Source organism: Agelaius tricolor, unplaced genomic scaffold, assembly GCF_023055355.1.
Source record: "Agelaius tricolor isolate 1412-34295 unplaced genomic scaffold, bAgeTri1.0.p SCAF_104, whole genome shotgun sequence".
NCBI classification, from domain to species: Eukaryota; Metazoa; Chordata; class Aves; order Passeriformes; family Icteridae; genus Agelaius; species Agelaius tricolor.
In genome coordinates, this window is record NW_027269364.1 from 207613 (window position 1) to 232725 (window position 25113).

The following is a 25113-nucleotide window of genomic DNA, read 5'->3' on the forward strand; positions in this document are numbered from 1 at the left end:
CCTGGGGTCCCCCTGAATCCCCACAGTGAGGTCCTGGAGCCCCCAAAGCTGGGGGGAACCCCAGAACCTCCCAGTGACTCTCTGGGGGTCTCCAGGGGTGCCAATCCCACCCTGGGGACCCCCCTGGTGCCCCTTCCCCACTCCACCCAAGGCTCCATCCCCAAATCCCACTCCCCAAAGGTGCAACACCCCCATCCCTGCTCCCCACCACCCCCACATCCCCCAATTTTAGTTCCCCTCTCACTTTTAGGTCCCTCATTTTTCTCTCCCCCCTCCCCATTTTATTCCCCCCCACCCCCTCATTTCCTCCACCCCAATTCCAGTTCAGCCATCACTTCCCAACCCCCCCCAATTTTGCTTCCTTCCCCATTTCCATTTCCCTTTCCATCAACATCCCCCTCCCCACATTTTTCACTCCCATCTCCCCCAACCCCTTCCCCCCCTCCCCCAATCCCTAAATCCCCTCCCCCTTTCCCTCAATGCCCCTCCCCCGCCAGCATTTGGCAGGGCCGGCAGCAGCGCCCCCCCCTCACCAGGACATGGCAGCGAGGGGCGGGGGGCCGGGCCGGGGGTCCCGGGGGTCCCGGGCAGGGCCCGTAGGCCTCGAGATCGCAGAGCAGCTCCACCAGGTCCAGCACGGAGCGCAGGGGGGGGCGCCGGGCCAGCACCTCGTGGCCGGGGGGCACCGGGCGGCCTCGGGCCACCAGGACCCGGAAAGCCAAGCCCGGGTTGAGCAGCACGGCGGCCGCGGCCATGGAGGAGCGGGGGCAGCGCTGCACCAGGCGCAGCCCCCGCGCCGGGCACGGCCCGGGACCCCCGTCAGCCCCCACGACTCCCCAGTGAGCCGGGAGGGGAATCTCAGCCAGTTCCTCCAGGAAGGAGCCGGGCCAGAGCTGGGGAGCGGGGGGCAGCGGGAAGGGCTGCGGGGGAGAAAGGGTTAATAGGGTGGGGGGGATGCATAGAGACCCCCCCCCCCCAAGAATCCCCCCCCAGCCAGCAGGAACCTCCTCCTTGTATAAACCCCCCCTGTTTGGAGAGCATCCCGAAAAAACTCAAGGGTCACACCCAGAGTCCCTTCCCCAACCCACCAGGACCCCAAAAACCTCCCCTTGCTCCCCAAAATCCCTTCCCCAAATCACCAGGACACCAAAATCCCTTCCCCAAATTACCAGAACACCAAAAACCTCCCCTCACTTCCCAAAATCCCTTCCCCAAATCACCAGGACCCCAAAAACCTCCCCTCACTACCCAAAATCCCTTCCCCAAATCACCAGGACACCAAAAATCCCTTCCCCCAAATTACCAGAACACCAAAAACCTCCCCCCGCTCCCCAAAATCCCTTCCCCAAATCACCAGGACACCAAAATCCCTTCCCCAAATCACCAGGACCCCAACATCCCTTCCCCAACTCGCTAGGACCCCAAAAACCTCCCCTCACTCCCCAAAATCCCTTCCCCAAATCACCAGGACCCCAAACCCCCCCTAAAGTTCCCATTTCCCAGAACCTCCCCCCTTGCCCCAATCCCCTCTAAAGCCCCCCCAGGACACTCCCAACCCCTTCCCAAGACCCTCTCAACCCATTAAAATCCCTCCCCAGGACTCCCCAAATTGCTCAGGACCCCCCCAAATCCTCTGATCCCCCCACCCTTCCTCACCACTCGGCTGCTGCCCTCCTCCTCTTCTTCCTCCTCCTCCTCCTCACTCTCATCCAGCACCACCAGCTGGGCAGGGGGAGGTTGGGGGGGCACCTGGGGGTGAAGGCAGAGGCTCAGGACCCCCCCAAATCCCAGGGACCCCCCCCCCAAAATCCCAGGGTTCCCCCCCTTACCGGCACCAGGGACGCGCTGGGCTGCGGCTGCTCCTGCTTCACGCGGGGGGGTGGCGGCAATCAGGACCCCCAAATCCCCCGGGGGGGGCTGGAAAACGGGGGGGGCAGGGGCGTTATGGGGGTCCCAGGCACCCCGAGGAGGCTCAGGGGGTGTTTGGGGGGTCCCACTCACCCTTTGGGGGGCGACGCTGGGCTCCGGGGGGGCCCCTTTGAGGCGCGGGGCCGAGGCGATGAGGAGCCCCAGGCGAGGGTCCTGGGGGGCAGGGGGGGTCACGGGGGGGTCCCAGGTGTCCAGGGGGGGCCCCAGGCAGCCGGGGGGTCTCACCTCGAGGCGGGGGAGGGGTCCTGATTCCTCCTTGATGGGGCAGAGGCGCAGAGGGGGCCCCGGGAGGGGCCTGGAGCCCTTCTCAGCCCCCCCCAGCGGCTCCTCCTTGTCCTGTGGAGGAGGGGCAGGTCAGGGCAGCCAGGTGAGACCCCCCCCAATTTTCCCCCCAGGTATCCAGGAGGGACCCCCCCACCCCCAAAAAAGGGACCTAAGTGTCTGCAGAGGACCCACCCCCACCTCATCCCCTGTGGGGAAACTGAGGCACACACACACAAACCTTGGGGTCAACCGGGGAGGAGGGGACCAAGGAATCTGGGGGTCCCCAAAACCCCCCCAGAGCCCCTCCCGCGGGGGGAGGGGGGACGTGGGGACACCTTGGTCCCCTCCCCCGACGCCTGGGTCCCCCCGAGGGGGGGGGGGTCCGTGCAGAGCAAAGCAGCAGAGCAAGCACAGCCAAAGGGGGGGGCGTGTGGAGCATTTTGGGGTCCCCCCCATGAGCAGAGTTGGGGGTGGGGGGGGGGTCCCGTTACCTTGCGGGGGGGGCGGGGCGGGCGGCGGCGGCTCCGGGCAGCGGCGCGGGGGGGCCGGGGGGGCCGGCGGCGGCGGGGCCTGGACAGGGGGAGGGGGCGGCCGCTCCAGGGGGGCCCCCAGCGACCCCCCCCCCACCGGCAGCAGCCGCCTCTGCGCCAGGAGAGAAACCTCAGAGCGGGTGGGGCGGTTCCAAGGGGAGGGGATGCGGATTTGGATTTGGGGGGGGGGGGGGGGCACAAATGCAGGAAGAACCCCCCCCAAGGTGGGCCCAAGCTGGCTGAGGGACCCCCACCCCTTCCCCCCAAAAGGGACCCAGGGTGAGCCCCCCAAAGCCAAGCAATGCAGGAAGGACCCAGGCGTCGGGGCATCCCCCCCCTCCCCACCCAAAAACAAGACCCAAGTGTCCACCAGGTGCCACCTGGGCGCCGACCAATTTCCCCCTCCCCTCCCACCCCAAACTTGTCCATACTGGTCCAAACTGGGCTGCACCCAGCGCCGGGGTGGCCGGGGGAGCCCGAACCTTGCGCGTGCCTCAGTTTCCCCAGCCGAAGGAGTCGGGTCGCTGAGGAAAGGGGGGGTGGAGGGCATGGCTGGGGGGCTCCGCTGGGAGGTTACTGAGAGGCACTGGGGAGGAAGAAGCACCGGGGGGCACCCACCATGGCACAGCGCAGGCACTGCCTCCAGCGGCACTTCTGGCGCTTGAGGTTCTGCCCCCCGAATTTGGGCTTGTCCCGGCAGAAGTCGCAGCGGCCGCAGTCGGCCGGGCGCCGGCAGGCTGCGCACACCCCGCAGCGCCGGCTGGCCCGGCTCCGCACCCCCCGCTGCCGGCAGAGAGCGGCGTCACCCCCGGGTCCCCAACTGTCCCCAGGACCCGCCCGGTGGCGCGGTGTTAGTGTGGGAGCAGCTATTAGGAGCGTTACGGTAGATGCGGCGGTATTAGGGGTATTACGGCAGCCAGGCAGCAGCAGCAGCAGGAGGTTAGGCTGGGGCAGGCATTCAGGTAGGAGCAGCTATTAGAGGCATTACGGTATGTGAGCCCCAGTGTTCAGGGCATTACGGTATCTGGACCCTGCTATTCGGGGTATTACGGTATCCGAACCCTGGTATTTGGGGCATTACGGTACCTGCATCCCACTATTAGAGGCATTACAGTATCTGAGCCCCAGTATTAGAGGCATTATGGTATCTGAACCCCAGAATTAAAGGCATTACAGTATCTGAGCTCTGCTATTTAAGGCATTACGGTACCTGCATCCCACTATTAGAGGCATTATGGTATCTGCCATCCTACTATTAGAAGCATTATGGTATCTGAGCCCCAGTATTAGAAGCATTACGGTATCTCAACCCTGCTATTTGGGGCATTACAGTATCTGAGTCCCAGTATTAGAGGCATTACAGTATCTGAGCCCTGCTATTTGGGGCATTACGGTATCTGCACCCTGCTATTAAAGGCATTATGGTACCTGTATCCCACTATTACAGGCATTACAGTATCTGAGCCCCAGTATTAGAAGCATTACGGTATCTGAACTCTGGTATTTGGGGCCTTACGGTACCTGCATCCCACTATTAGAGGCATTACGGTATCTGAGCCCTGCTATTTGGGGCTTTATGGTATCTAAGCCCCAGTATTAAAGGCATTACGGTATCTGCACCCTGCTATTAAAGGCATTATGGTATCTGAGCCCCAGTATTAGAGGCATTACGGTATCTATGTCCCACTATTAAAGCCATTATGGTATCTGAGCCCCAGTATTTGAGGCATTACAGTAACTATGCCCTGATATTTGGGACATTATGGTATCTGAGCCCTGCTATTTGGGGCATTACGGTATCTATGCCCTGCTATTTGGGGCATTACGGTATCTGCACCCCAATATTGGTACCTTGGGTCCTGCTATTAAACCTGGAGTGGTTACTAAGAAAATTATGGTAACCAAACCCTGCTCTGAAGGGTTTTGGGGTACCTGAACCCCATTATTTGGAGCATTACAGTGCCCCAACCTCACAGCCAGGGTTGTTCAGATCCCGCCATCAGCTGTGAAGAGTTTTTGGGGTGTCACAATGACCTGACCCCAGCATTAGGGGTATTATGGTACTGGCACCCCAGTATCTGTGGGGTTTGAATGTGCTGAATGCCAATATTGAGCCTTGGAATGGCTCATAGGATCATTACAGTACCTGCACCCCAATACTGCCCCCTTTTTAGGCCCCTATATTAAGGGCATTACGACTTCCCCCCCTGCCCCAATAGCTGCTCTGAGAAGGGCGTGCTCATTGAGGGAGGGGCGGGGCTATGAGACAGGGGGTGGGACCAAGGCCTGTCACTCACCCCGCGGGGCCCAGGGGCCTTCGGGGGTCGCCCCGGCTTCTTCTTCTCCTTGCCCTTGTTCAGCAGCTTCTGGGAGGGAGGGGGGGGTTTTGGGGGGGGCTGGGGGTTCCAGATGTGCCCAGGTGTGCCCAGGGGGGTCCCCCCACTCACTCTGTGCCTGGCGCCGGAGGCGTCACTGGGCTCCCGCTCCACGAGAGGCTTCCACTTCTGGAGGGAGGAAATGGGGCTGAGGGGGGCACTTTGGAGGTGCCCCCTCTCCCCGAATACCCGGGGGTCTGTGCCACTGCCCGGTGTGGGGGTCCCGCACTCACCTCTGTCAGGGGCCGGGGACTCTGCGGCTTCTTGGCCACTCTGGCTTTCTGGGGGGGACACAGGGTGAGGGGTCAGCAGGTGACAACGGGTGCGGGGCACACCAGGGTGACAGCGGGGAGGTGGCTGGGGTGACACTGGGGGGGTTCCGGGGGCACAGTCCCACCTTGGGGCGCAGGCAGCGGCGGCGCAGGCAGCGCCACTGGCGCTTGAGGCCGGGCTGCAGGCGCCGCAGGCAGATGCAGCAGCTGCCGCAGTCCTCGGTGCTCAGGCAGCCGGCGCAGGAGCCGCAGCCCAGGCCCTGCGGGGACAAATACGGGAAAAAATGGGGTAACAAATATGGGGTAACACAGGGAAATATGGGATAACAAACATGGGAAAACACAGGAAAATATGGGATAACAAACATGGGATAACACTCGAGGGTATAGGAGGACGTGGGTGAATGAACGGCCACAGACAAGGGACAAGGACAGGGACAGGGGGATAAGGCAGGAGCCGCAGCCTAGGCCCTGCGGGGACAAATATGGGAAAACACGGGAAAAAAATGGGGTAACAAACATGGGGTAACACATGGGGAATATGGAGAAATAACGAATATGGAATAACAATATGGGATAACACGGGAGGATATAGGAGGACGTGGGTGAATGAACGGCCACAGACAAGGGACAGAGACAGAGGGACAAGGCAGGAGCAGCAGCCCAGGCCCTGCGGGGACAAATATGGGAAAAAATGGGGTAACAAATATGGGGTAACACATGGGAAATATGGGGAAAACATGGGATAACAAATATGGGATAACACGGGAGGATATAGGAGGACATGGGTGAATGAGCAGCCACAGACAAGGGACAGGGGGACAAGGCAGGAGCCGCAGCCCAGGCCCTGCAGGGACAAAACACAGGGAAATATGGGAAAATATGGGAAAAGATAGGATAATATGGGATAACAAACATGGGAAAACACAGGAAAACATGGGTGACCATGACACCAAGGGGAGTGAGAGTGACAATGGCGGGGGGGGGGGCATGGTGACAGTGACACTGGGGGAGAGAGGATTACAGTGACATCAGGGGGGGTGGTACTGACATGGGGGGTGCTGGTGACATTACAGGGGTAACAGTGACAAGGGGGTGCTGGTGACATTGAGGGGATGTTGGTGACACTGGGTGGGCGTTGGTGACACCAGGGTGGGTGCCAGTGACAGGGGGGTGCTGGTGCCATTGAGAGGATGTTGATGACACTGGGGGGGGGTGCTGGTGACACCAAGAGGGGTGACAGTGACAAGGGGGTGCTGGTGACATTGAGGGGATGTTGGTGACATTGAGGGATGTTGGTGACATTGAGGGGATGTTGGTGACACTGGGGGGGCGTTGGTGACACCAGGGTGGGTGCCAGTGACAGGGGGGTGCTGGTGACACTGGGGGGGTGCTGGTGACACCAGGGTGGGTGCCAGTGACAGGGGGGTGCTGGTGCCATTGAGAGGATGTTGGTGACACCGGGTGGGCGTTGGTGACACCGGGTGGGCGTTGGTGACACCCAGAGGAGTGACAGTGACAGAGGGGTGCCGGTACCTTCTTGACGATGCGCAGGCAGCGGCGCAGGAGGCACTTGGGGGTCCGGCCGGGCCCTGCGGGGCCCCCGGGGGCACTGCGGGCGCAGGCGCTGCAGATGCCGCAGTCCTCGGGGATGCGACAGGCCTGGCACGTGCCACAGCCCACCCGCTGTGGGCAGGGGGTGTCAGGGCTCTGGGGGAGCCCCCAGACCCCCTGAGGGATTTGGGGAGCACCATTCAGCCCTCCTGAGGGGTTGGGGGTACCTTGTAGAATCGCTGCTCCCGGTTGAAGTCTCGTCTCTGGGCTGGGGGAGGTGGAGGAAGGGGGTCAGGATCACCCCAGCTTTGCTGGGATTCCCCCCTGATCCCCCCTCCCAAACTCCTTCCCCACCAGAATGGTCCAAAGCAGAGGGAAAAAGGAGCAGGGAAGAAACAGGAAGGAGGAGGAGGGATGGGAAGTTGGAATAAAATGATAATTATGAGGTTAAAACAATCCAGGGGATGATGATGATGATGATGATGGAGAGGAAAAACCCAGGGAATGAAGGCAAAGAACAACAGGATAATAAGGAAGAGGATAAAACACAAAAAGCTCTGAGAGAGATGAGGAAGGTGAGAGAAACTCAGAGAAGGAGCACGGAGAGGATGAGGAGGAGCACGGAGAGGATGAGGAGGAGGGCGCTGAGGCCGAAGCTCACCACGGCAGTCAGGGCAGAGCCAGCGGCAGCGGCGCTGGGGGGGCAGGGACACCCCCGGGAAGAGGCTCTGGCAGCCAGCACACAGCCTGCAGAGGAGAGGGCAGCATTTTTGGAGGGGCCAGGGGGACCCCAACACCCCCACTGCCCCCCAGAACCCCCCCTGAGGGAACCCCCCCCCCCCCTACTCAAAATTTCTCCCCAGGGCTCCTCCAAACTCCCCCCAGGGACCCCATTCCCTCCCTCTTGGGGTCACCCCCCACTCCTGGGACCCCCTCCCCACAACCAAGAGTTCCCAGGGAACCCCCACCTAGGACCCCCCCATCCCCCACTCACGCCACCACCCCATCCTGGGGGGGCTCCAGGGGCGGCCGCTTCCGGGTCCGGCGATGGGGGGGCTCTGGCAGGGGCGTGGCCACAGATGGAGAGGGCGTGGCCTGGATGGGGATGGGCAGGGCCTGAACTGATGAGGGTGGGGCCTTCTCGGTCTCAGCCCCGCCCACCTCCACTTCCACCTCCACCTCCTCCTCCTCCTTTTTGAAGATTTTGGGGGGCTCTGGGAGGGGCCCGGCGGGCAGGTGCCATTTTGGGCTCTTCCTGGTCTGAAAGGCACAAAAAGGAGCCACTTCAAAACCCCCATAAAACCCCCATTTACTGTTCCTCCCCAGTTTAAAAACCCCATGTTCCTCCCCTTCTCCAATTTAGGTTCTCCTCAACTTCATTTGGAGGAGCTTCTTCTGCCCAATCTTTTTATTCCACCCCTAATTCCTTTCTAGTTATGGGGCTCCCCCCCCCAAGGAGAACTCCAGGTTTCCCTCCCCGAGGTTTTTTGGGATTTTTGTGCCCCCTCCCGTGGTTTTTTAGGGTCCCATCCTCCATACCCGGGTGGGGCCAGGTCGCTGCTGGCCCGATTTGAAGTCGAAGTTGCTCAGGTCGTGCCCGGGGCCCAGGAACCGCCGCAGCTCGATCTTACTGCGGAACTTCTGCCCTGTGGGGCTGCCAGGGAGTGTGGTCAGATGGGCCCCAAAATCCCCAGGAACGGCCCCAAAACCCCAGGGGAACCGCTGAGACTGGGGGAGCCACCAAATGCCAAAGGGAGATTGGGAAAGGGGGACCCAAAACTCTCAAAGAGGACCCACCGAGCCCTAAAATAGCCTGGAAGAATTGGAGGGGACTGGGAATATTTGGGGAAAGGGGCACTAAGGTGACCCGGGGGAGATGGGAGAGGGGCTCTGAAACACCACCGGGGAGTGGGGGGGAAGCCCCCAAATGGACACGGGATGGGGTCTAGGAGGGAGAAATGGCAGAACCGGCCCCAGCCGCAGTCCCGTGGGGGTGGGAGGGGGGCGTTGGGGGTTTTTGGGGAAGGGCAACCTCTTGTAGTAGGTGTCGCTGCGGCCGCTGGTGGCCCCGGATTTCCGAAAAGCTTCGCGGCGCTGCCAGCCCGGGCCCAGCGCCGGGCACTCGGCCCAGCCCTCCGCCATCCTGCGGGGGGGCTGAGAGCCCCGGGGAGAGGGTGGGGAGGGGGTCACGGCCGGCCCCGAGAGCCCAAACACCCCCCCGGACCCCGCCCCCAAACACAGCCCGGCCCCGCCCCCTCCCCACGTGACTCCATCCTCCCCTCCCCCACCGCCAGGGCCCCCTCCCCTCCCCCACACAAACACAGCTCCGGGGCCGCCCCTGCCCCGCAAGGACACCCCCAAAACTGGCCCGGAGTTCCGCCCCCAACCACAAATACCCTGTAAGCGGTGCCGCCCCCTCATAAACTGCCCCTAAACTGCCGCTTCCCCCTCACAAACCGCCCTCAAACCGCCCCTTCCCCTCACAAACCGCCCTCAAACCGCCCCTTCCCCTCACAAACTGCCCCTTCCCCTCACAAACAGCCACTTTCCCTCAGAAACAGCCCCGCCAAACTGCCCCTCCCCCTCATAAACTGCCCTCAAACCGCCCCTCCCCCTCACAAACTGCCCCTTCCCCTCACAAACAACCCCCAAAAATGCCCCTCCCCCTCACAAACTGCCCTCCAAACTGCCCCTCCCCCTCAGAAACAACCCCAAACTGCCCCTCCCCCTCAGAAACTGCCCCAAAACTGCCCCTTTCCCTCACAAACAGCCTCTCCCCCTCACAAACTGCCCCCAAACTCCCCCTCCCTTTCCCAGCCCTCTCCCTCACGCCCCTTCCCCCCGACGAACCCCCCCCCCCCCAGCCGCCCCCCCTGCCCCCTCACGGCCCGCCCGTCCCCACCGGCCGCGTCTCCCCGCTCGGATCCCTCACGCTCCCCGCTCCTCGCCGAACCCCGCTGCGGTTCCGCACCCCCCTGGCCGCTCACCGTTCCCATCCGCCCCCGCCTGTGGCGCAGCTCTTCCTCTTCCTCCTCCTCTTCCTCCTCCTCTTCCTCCGGCGACGCCGCGAGGCCGCGGGGGGCGGAGGGGGCGGGGCCCCGCGCCGGAAGCGGAAACGCCGGGCGGGAAAAGTAGTGGGCGGGGTCTGTGGGTCACATGATGCGGTGTGGACCAATGAGAAAAGGGAAAACCAGGGAGGGGCGGGGCGATAGGCGACCCATGGGAGAGGAGGGGCACGTGACAGCGGGCGCGTGACGAGATGGGGCGGTGCTATGCTAATGAGGCAAAGTATGGGCGTGGCTATGCTGATGAACCCTGAGCGTTTTCCCCGCGCCCATTGGGACCCTTCCCCCTGCCCAGGACTCCCCCAAAGGACTCCGAACACCACCAGGGACCCCTCCCAGCTTCCCCTTGGATAGTGCTGCCATTTCTGCCTGCCCAGGACCCCCAGAACCCCCCCAAACACCATCAGGGACCCCTCCCAAGCCCCCTCTTGGATAGTGCTCCTATTACCACTCCCACAGAACCCTCAGGACCCCCGCACAAAGAGCCCCCCAAAACCGCCTGGGACCCCTCAATCCCCCTCTTGGTTTCTGCTCCCATTTCCATCCCCCCTGCCCCCCAAAGACCCCCCCAACCTCCTCAGGACCCCCTCAGCCACCCCCAAGGGCAGAGAAGGGATCCCCACAGCCTCTGCAGGGTCTGGGGTGGTACCAGAACCCAGAAGCTCCTGAAATTCCCCCAAAAGGCACCCCCAGGATCCCAAAGACCCCACAGAAATCCCTCCCTGTATCCCACAAATCCCACCAGGGACACCCCCAGACTCCTTTTGCACACCCAGTTTATTTGGGGATGGGGGAGCACCCAGGAACCAGGGGTGGGGGGGATGTGGGGAGGGGTCTGGGGGGGTTTTGGGGCTCCAGGGGCGGTCGGCAGCCCGAGCCAGGCCCTGCTCAGCGGTCCGAGCGCAGGTCCGTGGTCAGGGGGTCGTGCTGGATGGTTTGGTGCAGCATCAGCGCCAGCAGCCCCGCCCGGTTCGTCATGGCCGCCCGCACATTGCGCTCCTGCTCGAACAGCTCGTCCAGCTTGTACCACTGTGGGGACAGTGTGGGGACAGTGACACACAGCTTGTACCACTGCGGGGACAGTGTGGGGACAGTGTGGGGACAGGGACAGGGACAGTGTGGGACAGGGACAGTGACACACAGCTCGTCCAGCTTGTACCACTGTGGGGACAGGGACAGGGACAGTGTGGGACAGGGACACTGTCCTGCTCGAACAGCTCGTCCAGCTTGTACCACTGTGGGGACAGGGACAGTGTGGGACAGGGACAGGGACACACAGCTCGTCCAGCTTGTACCACTGCGGGGACAGGGACAGGGACAGTGTGGGGACAGGGACAGGGACAGGGACACACAGCTTGTCCAGCTTGTACCATTGTGGGGACAGGGACAGTGTGGGACAGGGACAGTGTGGGGACAGGGACAGGGACAGGGACACTGTCCTGCTTGAACAGCTCGTCCAGCTTGTACCACTGTGGGGACAGGGACAGGGACAGTGTGGGACAGGGACAGGGACACTGTCCTGCTCAAACAGCTCGTCCAGCTTGTACCACTGCGGGGACAGGGACAGGGACAGGGACAGGGACAGTGACAATGTGGGGACAGGGACAGGGACACACAGCTCGTCCAGCTTGTACCACTGCGGGGACAGGGACAGGGACAGGGACAGTGACAATGTGGGGACAGGGACAGGGACACACAGCTCGTCCAGCTTGTACCACTGTGGGGACAGGGACAGTGTGGGGACAGGGACAGGGACAGTGTGGGACAGGGACAGGGACACAGGGACAGTGACACTGTCCTGCTCAAACAGCTTGTCCAGCTTGTACCATTGTGGGGACAGTGTGGGGACAGTGACACACAGCTTGTACCACTGTGGGGACAGGGACAGTGTGGGGACAGGGACACAGGACAGTGTGGGGACAGTGACAAGGACAGCATGGGGACAGTGACAAGGACAGCATGGGAACAGGGACACAGGACAGTGTGGGGACCATGGGGGCCGCATGAGGACAGCGGAACATGGGACAGACACCACGGGGACGTGGAGCAGTGTGGAGATAGCAGAACACAGGACAGACACCGTGGGGACATGGAGCAGCGTGGGGACACTTTGGGGACACTTTGGGGACACTTTGGGGACACTGTGGGGACACTGTGGGGACGCTGGGCGGTGGCACCCACCACGCGGACGCGCTCCAGGTCCACCTCGGCGCGGCGCAGCTTCTCCCAGCAGTAGTGACGGTGGCACTTGCGCTTGGGGACGCGGCAGAAGTCCCCGGTCAGCTCGAAGACGTCGCGCACCAGAGGGCACCCGCACACCTCATCCGCGGGCACCTGGGCGGGCACGGGGTCAGCGCCGGGCTGGGGACACCCAGAGCCCCCCCTGCCACCTCCACGGCCACCCTGGGCGTCCTGGAAGTGTCCTGGGCACTGCCCCTGTGCTGTCCCCTCATGTCCACCTTGGTGTCCCCTCATGTCCACCTTGGTGTCCTGGGCACTGCCCCTGTCCTGTCCCCCCTCCCGTGTCCACCTTGGTGTCCTGGGAGTGCTCAGGGCACAGATCCCTTAAATTCCACCCCAAAACCTCATTCTGTGCCCACCTTATGGTCCCTGGAGTGATCAGGGCACAGATTCCCTAAATTCCACCCCAAAATCTCATTCTGTGCCCACTTTGGGGTCCCGGGAGTGCTCTGGGCACAGATCCCCTGAATTCCACCCCAAAACCTCATTCCGTGCCCACCTTGGGGTCTCAGGAGCGTCCTGGGCACTGCCCCTGTCCTGTCCCCCCTCCTGTGCCCACCTTGGTGTCCTGGGAGTGCTCTGGGCACAGATCCCCTAAAATTCCACCCCAAAACCTCACTCTGTGCCCACCTTGGGATCTCAAGACTGTCCTGGGCACTGCCCCTGCCCCACAAAGCCACCCCATGTGCACCTTGGTGTCCTGGGAGTGCTCTGGGCACAGATCCCCTAAATTCCACCCCAAAACCTCATTCTGTGCCCACTTTGGGGTCCCTGGAGTGATCATGGCACAGATTCCTTAAATTCCACCCCAAAACCTCATTCTGTGCCCACTTTGGGATCTCAAGACTGTCCTGGGCACTACCCCTGTTTTGTCCCCCTGTGCCCACCTTGGGGTCCCGGGAGTGCTCAGGGCACAGATTCCCTAAATTCCACCCCAAAACCTCATTCTGTGCCCACCTTGGGATCTCAAGACTGTCCTGGGCACTACCACTACCCCACAAAGCCACCCCATGTGCACCTTGGGGTCTCAGGAGTGCTCAGGGCACAGATCCCCTAAATTCCACCCCAAAACCTCACTCTGTGCCCACTTTGGGGTCCCATGAATGCTCAGGGCACAGATCCCCTAAATTCCACCCCAAACTCTCACTCTGTGCCCACTTTGGGGTCCCATGAATGCTCAGGGCACAGATCCCCTAAATTCCACCCCAAACCCTCACTCTGTGCCCACCTTGGGGTCCCGGGAGTGCTCGGGGCACAGCACCTGCAGCCTCTTGCAGTAGGTTTTGCTCTGGGGGTTGTAAACGTCACAGAACAGCCGGGTGGCCCTGGGGGGGACACGAGAGGTGACACCCCCACCCCAAAAAGCCTGGCCTGGGTGCTCCCCCTCCCTTCCCAGAAGGATTTAGGGGTCTGGGGTCCCCCCAGGCTGCTCCCCCTCCATTCCCAGGAGGATTTAGGGGTCTGGGGTCTCCCCTGAGTGCTCCCCATTCTTCCCAGGAGGATTTAGGGGTCTGGGGTCCCCCCAGGGTGCTCCCCATCCTTCCCAGGAGGATTCAGGGGTCTGGGGTCCCTCTAGGGTGCTCCCCTTCCCTTCCCAGGAGGATTTAGGGGTCTGAGGTCCCCCTCCCTTCCCAGGAGGATTCAGGGGTCTGGGGTCTCCCCTGGGTGCTCCCCATCCCTTCCCAGGAGGATTTAGGGGTCGGGGGTCTCCCCTGGGTGCTCCCCATCCCTTCCCAGGAGGATTTAGGGGTCTGGGGTCCCCCTTTCCCCCCCAGAGCCCCCTCCCCACTCACCCCTCGATGCGGGTGGGGTACATGGACCCGAAGGACGTTTGGCTCTCATACTGCAATGGGGTTGGGGGGTGTCAAAAGGGGGGGCAGGGATGGGAACCCTGAGCCCCCTCCCCAAAGCCCTATGGACCCCCAGAGGGACTCCCAGCCCCTCCAGAGCCCCCCTGAGCCCTCCCACAGTTTCCCCATGGAGCCCCCCCAGCCCCTATAGAGTCCCATGGGACCCCACAGAACCCCCAGGCTCTACAGAGCTCCCAGGAGGCCCCTACGGCCCCCACAGACCCTACAGAGACCCCCAAAGTTCCAGAGAGTGCCACGGATGATCCCACAGATCCCAAAGGTAATCCCACAGAACCCCATGAATGATCCCACAGGAGCCTGGCGTGCCATGGTTGATCCCACAGATCCCATGGATGATCCCACAAGAGCCTGGAGTGCCATGGATGATCCCACAGATCCCAAGAACCAACAGGGGCACGCAGATCCCACAGACAATCCCACAGCAGCCCAGAGAGTGCCATGGATGATCCCATAGATCCCACTGATGATCCCACAGAGCCCATGGATGATCCCACAGATCCCATGGATGATCCCACAGGAGTCTGGAGTGCCATAGATGATCCCACAGATCCCACAGATCATCCCACAGACAATCCCACAGACCCCATGGATGATCCCACAGGAGCCTGGAGTGCCATGGATGATCCCACAGATCCCAAAGATGATCCCACAGACCCCATGGATGATCCCACAAATCCCATGGACAATCCCAGAGCAGTCCAGGGAGTGCCATAGATGATCCCATAGATCCCAAAGATGATCCCACAGACCCCATGGATGATCCCACAGACCCCATGGATGATCCCACAGGAGCCTTGTGTGCCATGGATGATCCCACAGACCCCATGGATGATCCCACAGGAGCCTGGAGTGCCATGGACGATCCCACAGACCCCATGGATGATCCCACAGACCCCATGGATGATCCCACAGGAGCCTGGAGTGCCATGGACGATCCCACAGAGCCCATGGAACCCCCAGGCACCCAGAGGTGCCCCCGAGCCCAGGCTCACCTTGGCGTAGCAGCGCTCCATGTGCCTCAGGGCCACCTTGGGGTTGATGGGGTGGCCACAGGACACGCAGAAGATCTGCAGGTCCGTGTCCTCACTGTCCCCCTCCGTGCTCTGGGGGGGACAGCGGGGTCAGGGGGTCCCACAGGGACACCCAGGGATTGGGGGGGACACAAATTAGGGGGCTCCAGGGGGAAGCAGATGCTCCAGGGAGGGGTTTGGGGGGACCCTGGAGTCCACTGGGGACTCAGGACAGGGCTCAGGGGGGACTCAGAGATTTGGGGAAGGCTCAGGGGGGACCCAGAATGGGGAGAATTAAAGGGTTTGGGGGCAACCATGTGTCCACGAAGGACCAAGGGCATCTCAAGAGGGACCCAAAACAGGGAGAATTAAAGGGTTTGGGGGAACCCAGGTGTCCATGAAGGACCAAAGGGCATCTCAAGAGGGATCCAGAATGGGGAGAATTAAAGGGTTTGGGGGGCACCTGGGTGTCCACGAAAGATCAGGGAGCATCTCAAGAGGGATCCAGAATGGGGAAAATTAAAAATTTGGGGGAGACCCAGATGTCCATGAAGAACCAACAGCGATCAAACGAGGAACCCAAAATGGGTAGAAATAAAGCACTTTTGGGGGTCCCCAGCCCTCCGTGAGCCCCGGGGGTGCCCACCTCCTCGTCCTCGCGGGGCGGGTGCCCCTTGGCGCGGGCGATGAGCCCCTCGAGCTCGTGGAAGCGCCGCTCCATCTCCTGCAGCCGCAGCCGCGCCTGGTGCTGCTCGCGCCGGATGCGCTCCAGCAGCCGCTTGCCGTGCTCCTCCGCCACGCACGGGCTCTGCTGCCACTGCTGGATCCGCTGCGGCAGGATCTCGTAGATCCGGCTGGGATTGGGGGGGGGAAAGGGTTAATGGGGGCTGCAGGATCCCTGGGATCCACTGCTGGATCCAGTGCTGGATTCACTGCTGGATCCGCTGCAGCAGGATCTCTTAGATCTGGCTGGGATCAGGATCAGGGTGAGGAAAGGGTTAATGGGGACTGCAGGATCCCTGGGATCTGCTGTGGCAGGATCTCGTAGATCTGGCTGGGATTTGGGTGAGGAAAGGGTTAATGGGGGCTGCAGGATCCCTGGGATCCGCTGCTGGATCCGCTGCGGCAGGATCTCGTAGATCCGGCTGGGATTGGGGGGGGAAAGGGTTAATGGGGACTGGGATCCACAGCTGGATCCACTGCTGGATCTGCTGGTCTGTACTGGTTTGTACTGGTTTATACTGGTCTACGTCGTTACTAATCTGTACCAGTTTATACTGGTCTATACTGCCTGTACCATTCTGTACCAGTTTATACCAGTCCATACCAGCCTGTCCTGTCCCGCACTGGTTTATACTGGTCCGTACTGGTTTATACTGGTCCGTACTGGGTGGGTACTCACTTGGCAGCCAGTTTGATGCCGCAGGCCTCGCTGCAGTACTTGGAGGGCGGGCGCGCGGGGCGGGTGCAGCCAGGGCCCAGGCACTGGCCCAGCCCCGCGGGGTCGCGGGCGTCGGCGCGCTCGGGGTGCCCGCGGCGCTCGCGGTGCCGCGCCCGCTGCCGGTGCCGCTTGTAGCGCTCCTCCTTCTGCACCAGTAACCCCCAGTTAGAACCAGTAACCTCCCAGTAACCACCCAGTAACCACCCAGTAACCACCACTCATAGCCCAGTGCTGCCAGTGCCACGCCTGCTGCCGGTGCCGCTTGTAGCGCTCCTCCTTCTGCACCAGTAAGCACCAGTTAGAACCAGTAACCACACGGTAACATCCTTGTCACCACCCAGTAACATCCCAGTAATCACCCAGTAACCTCCCAGTAATCACCACTCATAGCCCAGTAACCACCAGAGCCCTCCCAGTGCTGTGCCTGCTGCTGGTAGCACTTGTGGCGCTCCTCTTTCTGCACCAGTTAGCACCAGTTAGAGCCAGTAACCTCCCAGTCACCACCCAGTAATCATCCAGAAGTCACCCAGTCACCACCACTCATAGACCAGTAATCACCCAGTAACCTCCCAGTAATCACCACTCATAGCCCAGTAATCACCAGAGCCCCTCCAGTGCTGCACCTGCTGCCAGTGCTGCTTGTGGCGCTCCTCCTTCTGCACCAGTAACCCCCAGTTAGAACCAGTAACCACACGGTAACATCCTCGTCACCACCCAGTAACATCCCAGTAATCACCACTCATAGCCCAGTAACCACCAGAGCCCTTCCAGTGCTGTGCCCGCTGCCAGTGCCGCTTGTAGCGCTCCTCCTTCTGCACCAGTTAGCACCAGTAACCTCCCAGTAATCACCCAGTCACCTCCCAGTAACCACTTCTCATAGCCCAGCACTGCCAGTGCCACTTGTAGTGCTCATCCTTCTGCACCAGAAACCCCCAGTCAGCACCAGTAACCACCCAGTAACCACCCAGTAATCACCCAGAAGTTACCCAGTCACCACCACTCATAGACCAGTAACCTCCCAGTAACCTCCCAGTAACCTCCCAGTAACCATCACTCATAGCCCAGTAACCACCAGAGCCCTCCAGGTACTGTGCCCACTGCTGATGCCCTTTGTAGCACTCCTACTTCTGCACCAGTTAACACCGGTTAGCACCAGTTAACACCAGTTAGCACCAGTGAGCACCCAGAACCCTCCCAGTACCTCCCAGCAGCTCCCAGTGCTCATTCCGCCGCTCCTCCTTCCACACCAGTGAGCACCAGTAACCACCCGTCACCACCCAGTAACCACTGCCCGTAACCCAGCAACCGCCCGGAGCCCTCCCAGTAACCCATGGAACCTCCCAGTAACCCCCAGTGGCCCTCCCAGTAGCTCCCAGTAGCTCCCAGTAAGCTCTCACCTTCTTGTCCGACTTCTTCTCGCGGCGTTTGACGTGTTTGACCTTCACGGCGCGTTTGCGCAGGACAGGGTCCAGGAACGGCGCGTCCTCGGCGTCACTGAGCCAGGGCTGGCAGCACCAGGGACACATGGGGACACGTGGGGGACACACGGGGACGTGTGGGGTGACGTCCCCGATGCGCCTCTGGCCCGTGAAGGGACACGAGGGGACAACGTGGCCTGAGGTGCCTCGGGCGTGTGGGGACGTGCCAGGACACGCTGGGGACATGCAGGGACACGCCTCAGAGTGCCATGGGGACGTGTCCTGATGTGCCAGGACACGCTGGGGACACGCCTGACATGCCTCAGAGTGCCATGGGGACATGTCCTGATGTGCCAGGACACGCTGGGGACACGCCTGACATGCCTCAGAGTGCCATGGGGACATGTCCTGATGCGCCAGGACACGCTGGGGACATGCAGGGACACGCCTGACACGCCTCAGAGTGCCATGGGGACATGTCCTGATGTGCCAGGACACGCTGGGGACATGCAGGGACACGCCTGACATGCCTCAGAGTGCCATGGGGACATGTCCTGATGCGCCAGGACACGCTGGGGACATGCAGGGACACGCCTGACACGCCTCAGAGTGCCATGGGGACATGTCCTGATGTGCCAGGACACGCTGGGGACATGCAGGGACACGCCTCAGAGTGCCATGGGGACATGTCCTGATGTGCCAGGACACGCTGGGGACACGCCTGACACGCCTCAGAGTGCCATGGGGACATGTCCTGATGTGCCAGGACACGTTGGGGACATTTGGGGACACTCCCTGATACACCTGAAGCTCACCTTGACACACAAAACCACCTCTGAACAGCCTAAACCAGGCCTAAGCAGCCTAAACCAGGCCTAAACACACTAAACCAGGCCCTGACGTGCAAAATCCTCCCTCAAATCTGCTCCTGTGGTACTTGGGGGGGGATTTGGGATGCCTGGTGGGATTTGGGGTGCCCAGGGGGCAGTTCTGGGGGCCTGAGGAGGTATTTGGGGTGCCTGGGGGGCAGTATTGGGGTGCTGGGGGCGGTTTTGGGGTCCCAGTGGGGGCACTTTTTGGGGGTCCCGGGGGGGCAGTTTTGGGGTCCCAGTGGGGGCCGTTTTTGGGGTCCCAGGTGGGGCAGTTTTGGGCTCCTGATGCAGTTTTGGGGTCCCAGTGGGGGCAGTTTTGGGGTCCCAGTGGGGGCAGTTTTGGGGGTCCCAGGTGGGGCAGTTTTGGGCTCCTGGTGCAGTTTTGGGGGTCCCAGTGGGGGCACTTTTTGGGGTCCCAGTGGGGGCAGTTTTTGGGGTCCCGGGGGGGCAGTTTTGGGGGTCCCAGGTGGGGCAGTTTTGGGCTCCTGGTGCAGTTTTGGGGTGCCGAAGGGGCAGTTTTTGGGGTCCCGGGGGGGCAGTTTTGGGGTCCCGGGGGGGCAGTTTTGGGGTCCCGGGGGGGCAGTTTTGGGGTCCCAGTGGGGGCACTTTTTGGGGTCCCGGGGGGGCAGTTTTGGGGTCCCAGTAGGGGCACTTTTTGGGGTCCCGGGGGGCCAGTTTTGGGGTCCCGGGGGGGCAGTTTTTGGGGGGCTCACCAGGCCGTGCTCGTCGAAGGCGCCGGCGCAGAGCTCCTGGTAGAGCCGGGGGTCGAGGGGCAGCTCCTCATCCGAGAGGCTCTCGGGGGGCCCCGGCCCCCCCAGCTGCGCCTTCAGCAGCTCCAGGTCCCCCTCACGCCCCCGGGCCAGCTGGGGGGGGGGGGTCAGCACTGCCAGGGACCCCCGGGACCCCCCCCCATGGCACCCCTGGGACCCCCCCGGGACACCCCCCATGGCACCCCTGGGACCCCCCATTGCACCCCGGGACCCCCCCAGGGACCCTCCTTGTGCTTCTGTGCCAACTGAGGGGGGCTCAGCACTGCCAGGGACCCCCAGGACCCCCCCCATGGCACCCCTAGGGACCCCCCTTGTGCTTCTGTGCCAGCTGAGGGGGGGTCAGCACTGCCAGGGACCCCCAGGACCCCCCCCATGGCACCCCTGGGACCCCCCATGGCACCCCCAGGACCACCCTGAGCTCCCCCTGAGCTGAGGGTGGGGGCAGCACTGCCAGGGACCCCCCCCCTCATGGCACCCCCATCAGTTTGGGGGGGGTCAGCACCCACCAGGGACCCCCTGGGACCCACCAGACACCTCTGGGACCCCCTCATGGCACCCCCAGGACCCCCTTGCACTAATTGGGGGGTGGTCAGCACCTTCCTGGGCACCCCCACCCCCTGTACCTGTGAGCCCCCCCCCCCCCCCCCTCACCCCAAGGGCAATGAGGGTTTTGGGGTGCCCCTCCCCCACCAGCCAGGCCTGGCCCCTCCCCCACTCCCTTCTCATGGGGACGGGGGGGGGGGGTCTGGGGTCCCCCCTTTCCCCTCCCCCTGCCCTCCCCCCCCCCCCCCCCCCCCCCCCAGTGCCCCAGGGACTCACCGAGGTGGGGAAGTACTTGTAGGACTCCTGTGGGGACACCGAGGGGACATGTCAGGGACAGGGCGGTGGCACAGGGATGTGGGGACATGGGGACACGGGACAGGGGGACACGGGGACATGGGGACACGGGGACACGGGACAGGGGGACACAGGGACACAGGGACACGGGACACAGGGACACGGGACACAGGGACATGGGGACACAGGGACACGGGACAGAGGGACACGGGACAGAGGGACACAGGGACACAGGATACGGTAACACAGGGACATGGGGACACAGGGACATGGGACAGGGTGACAGAGGGACACAGGGACATGGGACACTTGGGGACACAGGGACACGGGACAGAGGGACACAGGGACACGGGACAGAGGGACACGGGACAGGGGGACACAGGGACATGGGACAGGGGGACACGGGACAGGGGGACACAGGGACATGGGACATAGGACAGGGGGACACAGGGACACAGGATACGGTAACGCAGGGACATGGGGACACAGGGACATGGGACAGGGTGACACAGGGACACAGGATACGGTAACGCAGGGACATGGGGACACAGGGACACAGGACAGGGTGACACAGGGACACAGGATACGGTAACACAGGGACATGGGGACACAGGGACATGGGACAGGGTGACACAGGGACACAGGGACAGGGTGACACAGAGATGGACATGGGACAATTAGGGACACGAGACATCTTGGAGACATGTCAGGGATACAGGACAGGGTGACACAGGGACACGGGACAGGGTGACACAGGGACACAGGGACACAGGGACACGGTACAGGGTGACACAGGGACACAGGATACGGTAACACAGGGACATGGGGACACAGGACACGGTGGCACAGTGACATGGGACATTTGGGGACACATTGGGGACACACTGACAGAGTGACACACAGACGTGGGACATGAGGACATAGCAAGACAGGGTGACACAGGGACATGGGACAGTTAGGGACACAAAACATCTTGGAGACATGTCAGGGATACAGGATGGTGACACAGGGACATGGGACACTTGGGGACACAAGACACATTGGGGACACATTGGGGACACACTCACAGAGTGACACACAGACACAGGACATGAGGACATAGCGAGAGAGGGTGACACAGGGATATGGGACACTTGGGGACACAAGACACATTGGGGACACATTGGGGACACGCTGACAGAGTGACACACAGACACAGGACATGAGGACATAGTGAGACAGGGTGACACAGGCACATGGGACACAAGAGACATTGGGGACATGTTGGGGACACTGTGAGACAGTGACACACGGACACGGGACATGGGAACACACAGATATGGGACACCGGGGGACACAGAACACCTTGGGGACACAGCACACCTTGGGGACACCTCAGGGTGACACAGGGACACGCAGCAGCTTGCTGGGGACACGGGGATGCGTCAGGAGCGTGACACATCAGGGACGTGGCACGAGGTGACAAAGAGACACAAGGACGCGGCGAGACGGTGACAAAGGATGTGTCACAACACGAGACACGGTGACCAAGGGACACAGGACAGGGACATGGGGACAAAGGAACGCAGCACAAGACAAAACGCTAACAAGGGACACGGGGCAGGGTGACAAAGGGACACGAGGTGGTGACAGAGCCACGTGACAGGGACACAGTGACAAAGAGCCACGCTGGGGACACACTGAGGCCACCTCAACACCCCCAGCCCTGGCGGGCACCGCGGCCATGCCGAGCACACGCGGGGGACGCTCTGAAGACACACCAAGGACAGGCTGGGGACACGTTGGGGACACGTTGGGGACACGTTGGGGACACGCTCACCCGCGCCCGCAGCTGGCACTGCCGCAGCCGGCACTTCTGGCGGATCTTGTTGGGGCCCCCGAATTTCTTCATGTCCCGGCAGAAGTCGCACTGCCCGCAGTCCTCGGGGCGCCGGCACGCCTCGCACTCGCCACACATGCGGGCCGAGCGCTTGATCTGGGGTCGGGAACCCCGAAATTGGGGTCAGGCACCCCAAAAAATGGGGTCAGGCACCCCAAAAATGGGGTCAGGTACACCAAAAATGGGGTCAGGCAGCCCAAAAATGGGGTCAGACAGCCCAAATCCCCACCAGGGACACCCCTGCCTCACACTCGCCACACAATGCGGGCCGAGCGCTTGATCTGGGGTTGGGAACCCCTAAAACGGGGTCAGGCACCCTGAAAATGGGGTCAGGCACCCCGAAAATGGGGTCAGGCACACCAAAAATGGGGTCAGGCATCCCAAAAATGGGGTCAGACAGCCCAAATCCCCACCAGGGACACCCCTGCCTCGCACTCGCCACACATGCGGGCCGAGCGCTTGATCTGGGGTCAGGAACCCCAAAAACGGGGTCAGGCACACCAAAAACGAGGTCAGGCACACCAAAAACGGGGTCAGGCAACCCGAAAAATGGGTCAGGCACCCAAAAATGGCGTCAGGCACCCCTAAACACAGCCAGGGACAGCCCAAAACCCAACCCGGGCAGGGGTCCCAGGCACCCAGCAAGGATCAGATCCCCGAATCTCCCCCAAAGCACCCCCAAGCCCCCTGGTGCCCCCCAAATCCTCATCCCAGGGCACTCAGGGACCTCCCAGCCTCCCCCCAGAATTGGGGTGTCCCCCTTTGTGGGGTCCCCACCCCGTGACCCCCCCAGAGCCCACCTTGGCAGCCCGGCCCTGCTCCAGCTCCTGCCCCTTGGCCCCCTCGTGCTCCTTCTCGCGCCACTTCTTGTGCCGGTACCGGATCTCCAGGGATGGGTCCTTCTCTGAGGGGGGGTCACAGAGGGGTCAGGGGGGTCCACCGCCGGGGAAACCCCAAAAACGGGGTCAGGCACCCCAAAAACAGGATCGGGCACCCCAAATCCCACCAGGAACACCCCAAATCCCACCAGGGACACCCCAAATCCCACCAGGGACTCCCCTGCCTGACATACATTGAACATGCAGGGCTGAGCACTTGATCTGATGTCAGATACCCCAAAAACAGGGTCAGGCAGCCCAAAAACGGGGTCAGGCACCCCAAATCCCACCAGGGACACCTCAAATCCCACCAGGGACACCCCTGCCTTACATTCACTGAACATGGGGGCTGAGCACTTTCACCCCCCAAAGCCCTCCCAGAGCCCCTCAAAGTTCCTCCAAGCCCCCCCAGAGCCCCCCAAAGCCCTCCCAGAGCCCCCCAAAGCTCTCCCAGAGCCCCCCAAAGCCCTCCCAGAGCCCCCCAAAGCTCTCCCAGAACCACCCAAAGCCCTCCCAGAGCCCCCAAAGCCCTCCCAGAGGTCCCCAAAGCCCTCCCAGAGCCCCCCCAAGCCCTCCCAGAGCCCCCCAAAGCCCTCCCAGAGCCCTCCAAGCTCTCCCAGAGCCCCCCCAAGCCCTCCCAGAGCCCCCCAAAGCCCTCCCAGAGTCCCCAGCCCCTCTCACCGCGGCACTGCCGGCAGTACCACTCGCGGATGGCCTTGGCCATGCGCTCGGTGATGTTGATGCAGTCCCCATGGAACCACTCGTTGCAGTTGTCGCAGCCGCTGTGGGACGGGGGTGACACCGAGACCCTCAGCTGGGCACCCCCAAAGACCCCCCCGGGGGGACCCTGAACCCCTCCCCGCTTCAAGGGATCCCCTCCAACACCCCCCGGGGCCAAGACAAGCCAGGACCCCCCAAATCCCACCCTGAGAGGCACCGGGGACCCTCAGCCCTGTGTCCCCCCCTGCTGCTGCCCCCTCAGATTTGCTGCAACCCCCCCCAGACCCTCTCCCACATCCTGAAGCACTTGGGGACCCTGCTCCCCCCATTCCCCCAAATATCCTGAAGCAGCTGGGGACCCTCCAGACCCTCCCTCACAACATGAAGCAGTTGAGGAGCCCCCCAGACCCCTCCTCACATCATGAAGCACCTGCAGACCCCACTCCTCCCAATTCTCCTCATATCCTGAAGTAGTTACAGACCCCCCAGACCCTCCTTCATATCCTGAAGCACTTGGGGACCCCCGAGACTGCCCCTCACATCCTCAAACACCTGCAGACCCCACTCCTCTCCGTTCTCCTCATATCCTGAAGTAGCTACGGACCCCCCAGACCCCTCCTCACATCATGAAGCACCTGAAAACCCCACTCCCCCCCGTTCCCCTCACATCATGAAGCACCTGTGGACCCCCCCAGACCGCCCCTCACATCCTGAAGCAGTTGAGGACCCCCGACACCCTCCCCTCACATCCTGAAGCAGTTGAGGACCCCCGACAACCTCCCCTCACATCCTGAAGCACCTGCAGACCCCACTCCCCCCCGTTCCCCTCACATCATGAAGCAGTTGATGTCCGGCTTGCGGCACACGCAATAAACCGGCGCGTTCTCCTCCCCGCCCGGGGCCGCCTCCGCGTCCGAGAATTCGCTGTCCTGAGGGGGTAACGGCGGGGGGTGTCAGGGCCTGGGGGGGTCCCCCAGACACCGCAGCCCCCCTGAGACCCCCACACACCCCTGGTTCCCCCCTCCCACCATCGCTGCCGCCGCCTCCGAGGGACGCTCCCGGCTAGGCCCAACCGCGGCCGGAAGCGGGGGCGTGTCCGACTTCCGCTTCCTGATAGGGGCGCGCCCGCCCACAGCATGGCGGCTGCCAGGAGAGCAATGGCGGCGGCCATAGGGGGCTGCCATGTG

The 25113-nt window shown here is 62.4% G+C and overlaps 2 protein-coding genes and 2 long non-coding RNA genes across 16 annotated transcripts; 1 reads left to right on the forward strand and 3 right to left on the reverse strand.

Annotated features, from left to right (window-relative positions):
- Positions 1–773: 773 nt before the first annotated feature.
- LOC139586147 (methyl-CpG-binding domain protein 1-like) lies at positions 774–10035 on the reverse strand. 12 transcript variants are annotated; one of them, XM_071419348.1, is made up of 17 exons: positions 9912–10035; positions 8957–9078; positions 8464–8578; positions 7919–8184; positions 7586–7671; positions 7152–7192; positions 6907–7056; positions 5496–5630; positions 5332–5379; positions 5171–5227; positions 5021–5089; positions 3342–3506; positions 2155–2265; positions 2002–2082; positions 1830–1917; positions 1657–1749; positions 774–920 (listed from the first exon to the last, which is right to left on the reverse strand). In XM_071419348.1, the coding sequence occupies exons 1-16, from the start codon at positions 9918–9920 to the stop codon at positions 1706–1708; spliced, it is 1587 nt and encodes a 528-aa protein (XP_071275449.1). In that variant the 5' UTR covers positions 9921–10035; the 3' UTR covers positions 774–920; positions 1657–1705. The 12 variants fall into 12 exon arrangements, 11 of the variants coding, with proteins under 11 accessions (XP_071275449.1, XP_071275446.1, XP_071275447.1 ...); XM_071419345.1 differs by having other exon boundaries at positions 2002–2265; positions 5021–5086; XM_071419346.1 differs by having other exon boundaries at positions 1657–1722; positions 2002–2265.
- A 713-nt stretch (positions 10036–10748) lies between these two features.
- Positions 10749–25033, reverse strand: CXXC1 (CXXC finger protein 1). 2 transcript variants are annotated; one of them, XM_071419341.1, is made up of 16 exons: positions 24955–25033; positions 24758–24855; positions 23888–23988; positions 23129–23232; positions 22269–22424; positions 20432–20458; positions 19556–19705; positions 17950–18057; positions 16514–16698; positions 15758–15965; positions 15094–15204; positions 14024–14073; positions 13459–13555; positions 12171–12323; positions 11263–11458; positions 11178–11194 (listed from the first exon to the last, which is right to left on the reverse strand). In XM_071419341.1, coding segments are annotated over exons 1-16 (1749 nt in total). In that variant the 5' UTR covers positions 24958–25033; the 3' UTR covers positions 11178–11192. The 2 variants fall into 2 exon arrangements, with proteins under 2 accessions (XP_071275443.1, XP_071275442.1); XM_071419342.1 differs by lacking the exons at positions 11178–11194; positions 11263–11458 and adding an exon at positions 10749–11018.
- LOC139586149 (uncharacterized) lies at positions 12776–13452 on the reverse strand. The gene is made up of 2 exons (XR_011677475.1): positions 13046–13452; positions 12776–12975 (listed from the first exon to the last, which is right to left on the reverse strand). It is a non-coding gene; the product is annotated as an uncharacterized lncRNA (long non-coding RNA).
- On the forward strand, positions 16787–17617 carry LOC139586150 (uncharacterized). Its single transcript, XR_011677476.1, has 3 exons — positions 16787–16914; positions 17050–17393; positions 17564–17617. It is a non-coding gene; the product is annotated as an uncharacterized lncRNA (long non-coding RNA).
- Positions 25034–25113: the final 80 nt, after the last annotated feature.